Below are 14,288 nucleotides of genomic sequence, written 5' to 3'. Positions count from 1 at the left end.
TTATATTCTTATATATAAGAGAAATAAAATCAATCATCCAATAATAATAATAAAAATTGATAAAATTATATTTTATTGCATTTGGAGAACGATTCACCTAAAATCAAATGAAAACAGTACAATAATGGGTCAAACCATGCAGCGTTGGGGCCATATTGATCAAAACAGTTTGCACAAAAAACATACAGTATCATCCAAAAACAGTTAATAACATTTAATTAATTAATTTAAATAATTTTAATTTTAGAACCCTCTGTGTAAGAAAGACCAAGTTTTGTTAGTTGTCCGTTTTTTATGTATTATGCATATAAATTAAGTCAAGTATAATCTTTTGACGTGTCTGTTGCATTTAAGGGAATTTAAAACGATTTGACAGAGTATTAACACGTATTGACATTTTAATGGCAAGTTCAATTTGTACCCCTGTAGTTGAGGTCAAGAAAAATATTCATGATGCTGTTATAAAACTATTTGATCACACTCGATATTTTAATGGCAGTTTAATGTAATGCTAACCCATGGGTAGTTTTTTAAGTTTGATTTTTATTCTGCTATGTCATGTTTATGACAGATTTATGACAAGTTATGTTGTATTGGTTTATGTCAAGTTGCCATAACAAAGACAATACAAACAATGTCATCTTTGCATTAAAAATGACATAACTGAACAAATGACACTTAATGACAGTTTTCATAAACGTGCATAAAATCTCCTTCATGCTCATGACACGTGTCATGTCATGATAATGAAGGTTGTCATGTCAGTATTATGAACACCCCTTCAAGTAAAGTGTTACCAAAAAGGGCATAGATTCCGATATTCTCAGATCGGTTTCAGTCTCATTCATATGTGGAAATAAAACGGATACATGCATACACATGCTCAATGTAAGCGGACAGATCGGATATTTTCACCAAGACATGTCGTGCGTCATTGAAAATGCATTGAAAAGTCTTCTTAGCACCGCAATGGAGGACAATGGCTCTATTTAGTGGAGCAATATTGAAGTTTTATGTCTTGTTAGGGAAGTATATAAACTATAAGCTATATAATCTTATATAAATAATAATCCTATAATAATTTTGTCTGTGTCCATTGCATATCACAACATTTTCTTTTCTTTGTGGTTTAAGCTGTACTGTTCAGTATGTCTATCTTGAATTGTTTTGCCAATTGTTTAGTGTAAATGCAGATATCGGATACAAGTCGCTTTTAAAAGATGATGTAAGCGGGTTGATAAAAAAATCGGATACAGCCAACAAATCTAAATTGGGCATTCAGCCTTAGACTTGCATGACTGCCCAGGGGCGCTGCAAAAATTGCCACCTACTGCTTATTGGCAATAAGCAATAACCCAAAAGTCCTTAGCAACCACCTATAAGCGATCTATCAAGCCCCCCACAAATGATCAGCAGTAGCAACTGCATAGCAAAGTGCTTAACCACTTAGAATACCTTTGCGACCACATAGCTTCACCCTAACAACTGCCCTTTGTTGTGTAGCGGTGAGTTTAGCACAAGCAACACATTTTCTTTAATAACAAATTTAGTTGTAGCATAGTCACTTAGAGTTGTCATTGCTTATGACGTCTAATAAAATCATTGCTGTCTTGGACTAGTAGTTCTTGTCTTTAACAAATGATCTGTAATGGACCTGCCTGTACTCAGCCCACACACAACATCCCCAGCTATCTAAAATGGAAACCAATTAATGTTGAAAGTAATTGCCGGCAGTCATCAAGGTGTAGGACGGCACGATTATTTTACCTAACACTCGGCCTGTCTGTGGGTGTTGAGCCATGAAAATAGAGCTGGTGTCGCCATTAGGCTCATGCACTGAGTCAGTCTGTCATTGAGAGGAGTTTAAAGTGCCCGAGGAGAGTCCGTCGTGTTTTTGCTCCTGCTTGCTTCTCCTGCTTCTCAAAGAGATTGTGTGTTTTCTCTTTCACCCATGGCTGAGTCACTGTCTGAGCAGCTTGGCTGGCAGATCCGCACGCCCTCCATCGAGTACTATAACCCTGCAGGCCAACACGGCTCCAACCCGCTCACACGGCTCTGCTCTATCTCTCAGACCTGCCCTTTGTAGTGACATGCGCCTTCATCACAGATTTTTCACCTTTCTCTTCAGCTTTCTCTTGAAGTTTATGTAGAGTATTTAAGCTGCGTATCAGCGTGAAAGGGCGACCTTTAGCTCTTCCCCTTCACATCACCAGCCGCAGGTCTTAATTACAGCTCTTTCAAATCTTTTAGCGACCTGACCTATTTAAGAGTCTATTACGTCTGTTTCTGTGGCGGTTGTGATGAATTTTCCTCTTGCCATTTACGGGAAAAGGTACATGAATCTCTTAAAAACATGTCAAGGTCATATTGCACCAAATTGAAAATGTCAAAATTTTGCATAAAGGAAATAAAAACTACTTTTAAGACCATCAGGATGTTTTTTCTATGATAATTTTATATGTAAATTTTAATGGTAAACAAATTACCCTTATTGCAATGATAATTAACTGTATACACACACATACATTTTATAAACTTACTTTTTTCATTTTTTTATTTTTTACATTTAAAGTCCCCCTGTGGTGAAAATCAAGTTTTTGTTGTTGTTTATATGTCTATGTGCTGTTTTTAAAAATGCTTTAAGACAGACCATGTGCAAATTCATCATGACATTACTGAGTATTGCTGAGTTTTCCAAAGACAGCCTCATTCCTGCATTTTGAAATCGCCTCAGTTTCCTAGTCACAAACATGTAACCAATCTCATCATGACAGAAGTTCGAGCCAAAGATATTATGTATGAATGCCGCATAGACGCACAGCTAAAACGATTGCAGCACTGCTGCTTCAGTGCTATATGTGCAGTGTGAATGCTTTAACCTGTTAAAATCAGCACAAAAAAAAGATTAATGCTGCAAACGTGCAGTTCACGTATGCACATGAAACCGGACTTAGCGGTTATGTGTCTAAAACTGCCGAATGTAGCATCTCTTTACTTGTATGTCTATGGCGAAAGAGTGGAGGTGGGAAGTAATTAGCATATTCATATGGTCCGAGCTGTGCAATTGAGTAGAGACGGGGATTAATGTTCGCATATTCATAGATCCGCGTATACTAAATGTGGAGTTAAATTCAAGCTGTTTTAAGGCATGAAGAAATTACTGGCACAGGTAAAACTTTTACATATGCTATTATCTTGATCAAAGATGGGTTTTAAAGGGATACTTCGGCCAAAAATTATATTAAACCCATGATTTACTCACCCCGAAGCCGTCTGAGATGCATATGTTAATTTTTCAGACGTAGACATTTTCAGTTATTTTAGAAAATGTTTTAGATCTTTCAGTTAATCAAATGTAAGGTTACGGGGTCCACGTCCTTCAAGTCCAAAAAATGTGCATCCATCCTCATAAAATAAATCTTAACAGGTCCACAATGATAAACAAAGGACTTCTGAGGGTAAAATAACTAAATAAAAAATAAAATAACATTTTCTAAAATAACTGAAAATGTGTTCATCTGAAAAATGATGGATATTCATCTCCGACGGCTTTAGGGTGTGTAAATCATGGGTTTAATATAATTTTTGGCCGAACTATACACTTAAGGACTAAAATTATCAACTACAGGGCAATTTAAATCACCTTTAGGTAAAGTCACTACTACATTTACATTGATTGATTTTGCAGATGCTTTTATCCAAAGCAACTTACAAATGCAAATTACAAATGTCAAATGCAGAGAGTATCTAACATTTTGTTTAAGGAGCAAACAATAAGTGTAGTTTATAAAATGTTGTTTACATGAACATAATGTGTAAGCAAAAGTTACCAGTCATGGAATATTGTGAGCCTCAAACATGATTGTTTCCTCCTTCTAATGTAAACCTTGAGCATGCAAAAACAGCTGGAAAACAGGCCAATCTCAATATAACACCGACTGTGAGAGTAGAAATTTACACCCCAATATTAAATTACACATTAAATTAATTACAATGTGTTACAATGCTAAAAAGAAAGGGGCGACTGCTGAGTTAGCGCTATATGCTAGTTAATGCTATATGCTTGCGTTTAGGCGAAGGTTGGCGTTACTACTATTGACATTACAGTTAAAGGAATAGTCCATTTTCTTAAAAGAAAAATCCAGATAATTTCCTCACCACCATGTCATCCAAAATGTTGATGTCTTTCTTTGTTCAGTTTAGAAGAAATTATGTTTTTTGAGGAAAACATTGCAGGATTTTTCTAATTTTAATGGACTTTATTAGAGCCCAACATTTAATACTTAACTCAACACTTAACAGTTTTTTTCAACGGACCTTCAAAGGACTAAAAACGATCCCAAACGAGGCATAAGGTTCTTATCTAGCTTTGACAAGAAAAAAAAATGCACTTTTAAAGCACAACTTCTCGTCTATATCCGGTCCTGTGATGCGCCAGCGTGACCCCACGCAATACGTCATCACGTCAAGAGGTCACAGAGGACGAACGCGAAACTATGCCCCAGTGTTTACAAGTGTGTTGAAAGAGGACCGTTCCAACGTTGTTGTATGTGGAATGATACTAATTTATGTCTTTGTGTCACTTTATTGTTTACAATGGTCCGCAAATGTACGTTGCATATATGTAACACGTGACCTCTCTACGTCACTACGCATTACGTTAGGTTGCGCTGGCGTATCACAAGACCGGATCTAGACGAGAAGTTGTGGTTTAAAAGAGCATATTTTTTTTTTCTTGTCAAAAATGACAATCGTTTGCTAGATAAGACCTTTATGCATCATTTGGGATCGTTTAGAGTCCTTTGAAACTCCGTTGAAAAAACTGTTAAGTGTTGAGTTAAGTATTAAATGTTGGGCTCTATTAAAGTCCATTAAAATGAGAAAAATCCTACAATGTTTTCCTCAAAAAACATAATTTCTTCTCGACCGAACAAAGAAAGACATCAACATTTTGGATGACATGGTGGAGAGTAAATTATCTGGATTTTTCTTTTAAGAAAATGGACTATTCCTTTAAGTTTTGCAGTTCCATACTAAATATACTAAAACACAAACTTACCACGCAAAAAAGTCAATTAAAAATCTCCAAACAATTGATTATTCCTCAAATTCTGTATCTTCGCCTGATACAGGCTCAAACATAAGGTCTGTTTACACACACACACACGCACGCACGCACACACACACACACACACACACACACACACACACACACACACACACACACACACACACACACACACAGAGCTACTGAAGGAGCTCCTCTGTGAAACAGCCAATCAGAGCAGAGCCCAACATTATTATTCATGACCCTTTCAAATAAGGTAATAATAGAACGTTTCATTCTAAATTCAAATACTAGGGTTGTAAATGGACATGTAAAACAATCTCTAGATAATTTTTGCACTTAATAAAGCCACATACAATCTATGTAGAAATCAGATTTAACATATTATTTCAATCCATTCTTTGGCACTTTTAAAGAAAAGTGTTATTTTACTATCGTGATGTAAAAATAAGTATTAACAAATACAATGCAAATGCACTGTAATACATTTTTAAATTACATTTAACGAGAATTACATTTTTTGCAGTTGTGCACATATGTCAAAATCTCAATAGTCCTAAAATAAACTTCATTTACTTTAAGTGAAATATAATTACTGATTAATTTAATTTTTAGGAAAAATACGATAACTCTGAAATGTTCTCAAAAGTTTAATAAGATTCACCCGCCCATCTCAAGTGCCGATTAGATCAGTATAGAAGAGATCACCTTCATCGCAGGTCACTGCAATTACAGATTCATTATTCATGATGGCGAGATGAACTGCTAATGCATTTACGGCTTATAATTTTTATCTCATCTGCACACCAAAGCAATGAATATGCAAAACAGCAGCGGGGTGAATCGGAGGCTTGCTATCTTGCAGCTATCTTTACGGCCTGTCTGATTTGTTTATGCAGGTAACTTAACTCTTGCTTCAATGGTAACGAACAAAATTAATTTGAGCTGCGTAATATGATTAAGGGGTTTTGAGACACTGAAATAAAACCTCTTGCCCTTGCTTACCACAGGATCTGCGTGATCTGCCAAACACAAGTCTTGTGTGCCTGCTAAGAAGAGGTGCCACTGTGTGCTGTTTGCATATTTGCTGCCATACTTTCAGCTTCAAATGAAGCTAATTAGGTGTTTATATGGTAATTAGCTGGCTCGGTATATGCCTTGAAAAGTCACTTTGACACTTTTTACCTAAAAAAAAACATAATACCTGACAAATATGGGGGCAAATGGCAAAGTTTTATTTTAAAGGGACATTCCACTTTTATGAAATAAATTTTTTTTTAGTTACTTCATAGCAGGGGACTATTTTCGGGCAGTGCGTAATATCACTACCCCGCTGCAGCCATGTTACGACAGCAAAGTCCTTGATTATTACGCCGGTATGAGAGTATAGTTCTGAGCCATATCTGCCTAGAAAATCACAACTTTTAATTTTCCGTTGGTCTTAGGACACGATGTAACTACAGAAGAGTCAAGTTCTAAATAGGAAAAATATCGAAACTCTTTGGTTATTTTTTAGCGTGATGCTAATGGTCAGATTCAATGGATTTGCTAAGCTATGCTAAAAGTGGTACCGCCAGACCCGGATATCAGCTAAATGGATTCCAAAATGGTAAAAATCAAATGTTTAACTCTAGGGGAGCTGGAAAATGAGCATATTTTCAAAAAAAAGTTGAATGTCCCTTTAAATATATGCATTACATTCACAGTACATTTTTATCAGTATCCTACATGGGTTCGAACCTGTTACCTGTTACCTTGAACACAACGCTTGACCAGTTGAACACTATGATAGTTGACTTTCACTGTAAAACTGTCCACTGCTGACCACGATTACAAGATAAACCTTATATTTCATTTTTGTACGAGAGCATTTTATCTTTCAGATCTCCCACACACACCACATCAGTACACACATGGCTGCTGGCTCAGCAGTTTTTACCCTGTGGGAACTCCCTTACAATTTTTCCTTTGTTTCTTTGAGTTCCAGAATAGTACAAGTGAAAAACATTCAAACTAATATGTAAATAAACAAAACTATGATATTTGTATTTTATATTCTCATTTGAATCTGCAAAATTAATATGACATATCTCTTCTCCATGTCCTCTCTAGCAACAGGAACAGGACCCCACTAACCTATACATCTCCAACCTGCCTCTGTCTATGGACGAGCAGGAATTAGAGAGCATGCTCAAGCCCTTCAGTCAGGTGATCTCCACACGCATCTTACGTGACGCAAATGGCACCAGCCGTGGAGTGGGATTCGCCAGGTATGCCTCATCAAATTGCTAGTTTACAATTTAGAGGAAGTTTTACTTCTAGAAACTTTGTTGGCATATCCGAGCCCTGGTTAATTTCTGCCCCTGCTGGAGACTCGTACATATAATCTGATGTTTTCATCACTGTTAACATGTGATTAATTATGCATTTGCAATTATTCTCTATAAGGATGGAATCGACGGAGAAATGTGAGGCCATCATTCAGCATTTTAATGGCAAATACATCAAGACTCCTCCTGGAGTGGCAGGTACCAATTGTCTGAGTTTCCTTACGGCCTGAATAGTTTAATAAATGTAGTTTGGCGATTATGTTTACTGCGTTATTATAAGTGTACGACTATGAGAGCTTGTCGGTGAAATGATGTGTTTGCTCTTAGTGCCTACAGAACCCTTGCTGTGTAAATTTGCGGATGGAGGACAGAAGAAGCGTCAGAACCAGGGGAAATATCATCAGAATGGGCGACAATGGCTGAGAGAGGGCGAGACTGTAAGAGTACTGCTTGTCTTCATTGTTACACGTCTTTTTATTATAAAAGAATAATTTGGCCAAAATGAAAATTTCGCAATTATTCTAAATCAAGAGTTTCTTTCTTTAAGACCAAAGTAAAATCTATTCTTGTGTATTGTATTGACAAAAGAAAGGATTTAAGAGTTAATTTTGGGGTGAAATATACATTTAAATCATAACTTGTCTCTTTTACTCTTACATGCATATAGGGTGGGATGACGCTAACATATGACCCTAACCCTGCATTACAAAATGGGTGGGTTTGCAGTTTATCACTCAACTGCTTCATTCCAAAAATGATGTACTTCATCTACTACACAATGGTGAAAACTCATACTTTAATAAATGGGTCTATGTCGCCCCCTACAGGTTTTACACTCCTTCCTACAGCATTGCTCCTAACAGACTAATTGCTCAGACCTCTATCTCTCCATACATGCACTCACCTGTATCTACCTACCAGGTATGACTTCTTTTGGTTGATCCCACATTACTGCTGTGCTTTTGATGTGTTTATCTGAAGAAAAAAACAAAAATTACATTACATTAAAGGGGACATTTTACAAGGTTTTATTAAGCCTATATTTTTCATAACATACCAACAATTTTCATTTATAGTGAACCATTTTTTTTATAATTGGGCTACATTTATATTTATACACTTGGCAGATGCTTTTATTCAGCACTCTTAAGATATACATTTTATCAGTATTTGTGTTTTCTGTTATCAAACTTATGGCATTTGGCACTGCTGACACAATGCTCTACCATTTGAGCTAAAAGAATGCTGTGTGTATATTCCCAGGTGGATCGAAATCATTTATAATAAACAAATCCCTGTTTTTCAGGTACACAATCCGTCCTGGCTTCATCACCAGTCTTACCTCATGCAACCCACAGTAAGTAACCACTGTTCCGTTTCCTCAGCATTATCCTGCTTTGGTCCCGTTCTGACTTTCCCACATCTGTCTCACAGGGTCCCGTCCTCACACCCACAGTGGATCACACCATGACCATCCAACCCACTGCCATAATAGGGCCTCTTACACAGCAACTCAGTCATCTAACCCTGGGCAGCCAAGGCACGGTATGTACAGATGCCTGCAGAGAATTTACATCAAATATAATAGAAATCAAAAATATCATGACTATAATTATACTCATAAAAATGTTTCACAAAAAATAAGACAATTTAATGAGCATCATTTTCTGTGGTGAATTACAATTTGAGTGCCATCAACACAGACAAGCATTTCAACCCCTCTGTTTTTGTTTGTGGATGTAACTTAAAGCATTTCTTTAATGTAAAGTAGGCTATTAGTGATTATAAGCATTTAACTGCAATGTGGCGTAATTGTCTGTCCTTAGTATATGCCTGCAAACTCAGCTATGCAAGGGACCTACATACCACAATATGCCCAAGTGCCTCCTTCAAATGTTACAGCAGAGGTATGAAACATTTGCATGATTAATTATTTAAAGTGTTTTTAAGCTCGATTCATTTACTGTCAGTAATGCTGACCTCATGCAGGAAAACAGCGTTCAACAGCAGCAGGTTGCCATCGAGACACCCACAGATCATACAACATACACCTACCAGCATGGCAAGTGAAGAGGTAAGCTACTTCTTATGGCTCTGAATGTTTTGTTGTTTCTAATGAAAAGTGAGGGGGGAAACCATCCTTTCAAAATAATTAATTTCAATGTATTGACATTTGGGCGGTCAAATTAGCGTTGAATTAACTACCTTATATGCTGAGTAATTAATCGGATATATTGATATTTGTTAAAAAAGCCAAATTAAGAACATTAAATTATTATTGCAGACAACGTAAACACATTAACTGGGTTTCTTTTCAAATCTTTTCAAAATTCGCAAAAAAATGAAAAACAAAGAAATGCGAATTAGGTGCTTTCAGAGTCGTAGAATAACAGAGTTACGAAACGCTTTGATCTCGCCGCCGCGCGGTCACGTGATTCAGGTAACGTTCTACAGTTCCAAACCAAGCAGGGCTGTCAATCTGTTTGCATAGGTTTTCAGCTATTTTAGGTAAATATTAGCTTGTAATGGGAATTGATCACTATACTTACTGTGTTTATAACGGTTTTTTTTTACTAGGGAGTGATGGAAATACAGTAAATCAGTTAATAAAGATAAACGGTTAATTGTGACCCAAATATAACTGTGGTTATCTATACCAACTACAGCAACACAGTTTATCTTTTATTTTTGTACCAAAATATGGCTATATAAATGGCTATCAATCTGCTAAAAACATAATTCCTACACTTTTACTATATTAAAATCACAAAAAAGATCGCCAACGCGGTTATTTGTAACAGTGAAGCATAACAGAAACACACTAAATTCATATTTTAAATTCACATTAAATGTTAATATAATCATACGTGATTTTCGAGGATACATCACTCGTATTACTTACCAAACACAATGAAACACATAGCAGCATTGTGAAGCAGTGTGACTTTCTTATAAGGCATTTAGCTTGTCGCTGTTGCCCCCTAGTGTTACTCGTAATATATAAAAAAGATAAGTATAAAGTAGATGGCCACCAGTAATAAAATATTAAACCATTAAATCTATATTATTTACACATTATACACAACTCATTAAAATATAAACATTTTACTAGTTATTATTAACGATAATCATTACCTACAGCAGAGTTCATAAAATATCACTGTTGACTATATTAATGAAATGTCCGAAAATGTAAAGAGAAACGGTAATTTCATCGATTTACCAGCAGGTGCCATTGAAATGAATGGGCTTCAGTGCTGCGTTTGGAACTATGCGTCACTACCGGTCACTACATGAAACGCTGTTTCTTCCGCATTCCATTCTTACAACGGACGTCTATGTGAGTGTCGTAACTCTATTATTATACGACTCTGGGTGCTTTCCCATCAAGTTGTTTGAGCGATTGACGGTGGCATTGGTAACCTAGTAACCAACAGTAAACAAAACAAGGTACGCGTGGAAAATGGAGACAGGACTGTATGTCGTCACCATGGGGCAAGTTATTAATTTATTAACCGTGCAGCTTGTAATTACCAAACTGAATGCTAGTCATAGAACAAATAATGCAGAATTTTTGATGAAGGCACTATCAGCAAGGACATTGCAACGTCGCCGAGCCCCATATATGGTAAAGACAAGGACAGCGGAAACTGGGTTGGTTTGTTTAATGTACGCTACATCAAACTTAATTTGGCAAATGCGTTTCCATCTCGTATTTTTCGCATTTACTCTTTTCGCATAAATCAAAAACCACATCAAGCGAGCGTAAAAACTTTTTATGCGTATTAAGGGATTTTTAATCGAAATTTGGCGTTTCCATCATTCGTTTTTGATGCGATAACGTTACAAAATGCACATAAATGTATGGTGATGGAAACATGGCTATTGTTTGATGTATGTAAGCGTATCCAAACGGGAAGCAAATGTGCAAAACAAAATAAGAAATGCGAATTAGGTGCGTTTCAATCAAGTTGAGCGAATGACGGCGGCATTTGGTAACCTAGTAACCAACAGTAAACAAAACAAGCTTGGAAAATGGAGACAGGACTGCCTGTGGTCACGATGGGTAAGTTATTTATTTATTAGCCGTGCAGCTTGTAATTGCCAAACTGAATGTTGTGCACAGAAAAAGAAATGCAGCATATTGTTGTTGGTGCAGCATATTGCAGAAATTGTTTGGAAATTAAGGGATTTTTAATCGACATTTTGCGTTTCCATAACTCGTTTTTGGTGCGACACTTCAAAATCCGCCTTTATTCGTGGTAATGGAAATCGACACCATCATTTTTCATCGGAAAGTTAAATAATTAAACATTTGTGCACTTAAGTTTGTTTAGATTTTGATGTCTTTTTTAAGAAAAGTCACAATCTCTGTGTTTCCATCCAAACGTGAAGCGAATCTTTTCAAAATTCGCAACAACAAAAAAACAACAAGAAAGAAATGCGAATTAGGTGCCTTTCTATCAAGTTGTTTGAGCGTATGACGGGGTATTGGTAACCTAGTAACCAACAATAAACACAACAAGGCCCGCTTGGAAAATGGAGACATGACTACATAGTCACGATGGGGTAAGTTATTTATTTATTAGCAGGTTATAATGCCAAAATGTTGTGCACAAAAAAAGAAATGCAGCATTTTTGGTGAAGGCACTAGCAGCAAATACATTGCGACGACGCCAAGCCCCACATATGGTAATGACAACGACAGCGGAAACAGCTAGACGGTCAGAATTAATTCGGCAAATACGTTTACATCTCCCATTATTCGCAAACTACTTCCAGCGAGAATAAAAACTTTTAACTCGAAATTTGGCGTTTCTATCATTCATTTTTTATGTTATGCATAAAAAATGCGCATAAAAGCATGGTGATGGAAACATGGCTGGTAAGCATGGCGGTTTCGGAAGAAGGTGGCGCGACAGTCCAACATGTTTCCATCACCATGATTTTATGTGCATGCAGAGGCGGCCTTAGCTATGTTTCAACCGTTTCAATTGAAACGGGCCCCGCCCTAAAGGAGGGCCCCAGCCCGGCGCAAGAATGTTTGAACGTGGGGCTATGATTCCTGCACGGGGGAGCTCACATTGTCAGTGCCAGTGGATGTTAAGCAATCACATATCTTTCATTTTAAATCAATTAAGTTCTGCTCTTTATTTTCTCTCGGACGTTCATACGCGCTTTAGCCTATAGAAATCGGATTATTAATATGAAATGAATGTATTTTATAAAAAAAATATAGAACTGCATTAATATTTATTATATGTCATTTAAATTATTTTTAAAAGTCAATTCTTTCATTTTTATAAATCAATGTAGAATCGTTTACAGCAGCATCACAGTGCTTCATAAAAACTCTCAGAAAACGTGCACATGTGGATAATTCTAGAGGTTTAATTCTTCTTTAGCATCGGGATCACTAGACGAGAGCTTATAATAGCCTTCTTTTTGTGAAAACCGACATTTCTTAATTGTGTTACCTGTCGTAGTTAGTCCGTGCGCATTCATTCCGACAAATTGTCACAAATGGAGAGAATATCAATTGGAAGTACTCATCGCTATATGCCCTATTTATTCCCTTCAAATATCAGAGCTGTGCAGAGAGTTGCGCAATTGTGTCTCATTGCGTGACGGTGACCGCTAAAATACACTTGGAGAATAGAGCAATGAAAACATTGTCATTTTAATTTGATCTGGAGTGAAAGTTTAAGCGGCGTTCCCTTCCCGAAGTGCCCTTCAAGGCGCAAAAACGCAGTTTTGAATTCGACCATGCTCTCTCTCTTATCAGGCTTGGCTGGATAAGTGCGATTCTAGGTTTTTAATACGTTTTTTAGGGGCTGATTTCAATGGTGTTTTTTTAAATAATATGATTGGATTTATACTTACCTTAATGCAGTATTTAATTGTATTAAAAAATGTGTATAACATCTGTGAGCATTTACTGACTGCCTTTAATATATTTTGTGCATGACGGCATTTTCCTCTAACGCAACATCCACACAATGTTCCATTAAATGAACATAATGACCAAGAACTTTAGATAAATGAGGGGTGATATTATTTTACTGTGGCTTGGAAATCTTCTATTTTTGTTTTGCTCCCGCATCAAAGTATGTAAACTGTTTTTATAATAGCCTATTGAACATATATGCCGTCAGCTCTCGTTCAGATTTTAATTGAGCACGAGGCGACACAATCGCTGGACAAAGATGAACTTATCAGGGCATTTTCAGCACTCAAACACAGAAGGGTGGATTTCTAATAAGGTTTAGGTGAAATCTACGCTCGCCGCCAGGTGAGCTGTCTATGGTGCTGAAAAAACGCGGAGCCCATCCTTATTTATAAGTTCGGTTCAGTGTCAGTCAGACACTTTTTCTTCTTTGCTTTTGTTAAATAATTCAAGTTGAGGGGATGTTTGAGATGTTTTTTTAAAGTCAGCCCAGACAGCTGAAAATATACTGCGCAAATCAATTAAGCAGAGAATTTAGCGTCCATGAAAGGGCGAGGCAACTATAATTGTATAGTTTTAATTAAATAAGGTTGGATCATTTCTGTTGAGCTGCCTGTTCGTGAAGCTGAAAGTGCACGTAATAAAATAATATATCATTGATGCAAACCAACAGGAATCCTTGCTTTTTGCTCTATTATGCTTATGTTTTATGTGGGTAGGGCCTCCTATTAGTAATTGAAACGGGCCACCAGATGCTTAAGGCCGGCTCTGTGTGCATGTGATGGGAACGCCAGATTTTGATTAAAAATCTCTTAATTGGAAAAAAAAACATTTTATGCTCGCTCAATGTGGTTTTTGATTTATGCTAAAATGTAAACTAATTAATTCTGCCATAGGGAACATTAACCGTAAACCCACGTGACTGACCGTCAAGCTGTTTCCG

The 14,288-nt window shown here is 36.7% G+C and overlaps 1 protein-coding gene across 2 annotated transcripts in view; it reads left to right on the top strand.

Moving 5' to 3' along the window:
- Nucleotides 1-14,288, top strand: part of rbms2b (RNA binding motif, single stranded interacting protein 2b) — a 40,049-nt gene that overhangs the window by 22,605 nt on the left and 3,156 nt on the right. The window contains exons 5-13 of one of the 2 annotated variants that reach the window (XM_065285722.2): nucleotides 7,181-7,338; nucleotides 7,517-7,596; nucleotides 7,726-7,835; nucleotides 8,066-8,112; nucleotides 8,226-8,319; nucleotides 8,705-8,755; nucleotides 8,833-8,943; nucleotides 9,225-9,305; nucleotides 9,396-9,472. In XM_065285722.2, the coding sequence (XP_065141794.1) occupies nucleotides 7,181-7,338; nucleotides 7,517-7,596; nucleotides 7,726-7,835; nucleotides 8,066-8,112; nucleotides 8,226-8,319; nucleotides 8,705-8,755; nucleotides 8,833-8,943; nucleotides 9,225-9,305; nucleotides 9,396-9,472 (809 nt within the window). Of the gene's footprint in view, nucleotides 1-7,180; nucleotides 7,339-7,516; nucleotides 7,597-7,725; nucleotides 7,836-8,065; nucleotides 8,113-8,225; nucleotides 8,320-8,704; nucleotides 8,756-8,832; nucleotides 8,944-9,224; nucleotides 9,306-9,387; nucleotides 9,473-14,288 lie in introns of both variants that reach the window. The other variant, XM_065285723.2, reaches the window with a different exon arrangement.

Source organism: Paramisgurnus dabryanus, chromosome 21 (assembly GCF_030506205.2).
Source record: "Paramisgurnus dabryanus chromosome 21, PD_genome_1.1, whole genome shotgun sequence".
NCBI lineage: Eukaryota > Metazoa > Chordata > Actinopteri > Cypriniformes > Cobitidae > Paramisgurnus > Paramisgurnus dabryanus.
This window is presented reverse-complemented; position numbering and strand designations above follow the sequence as displayed.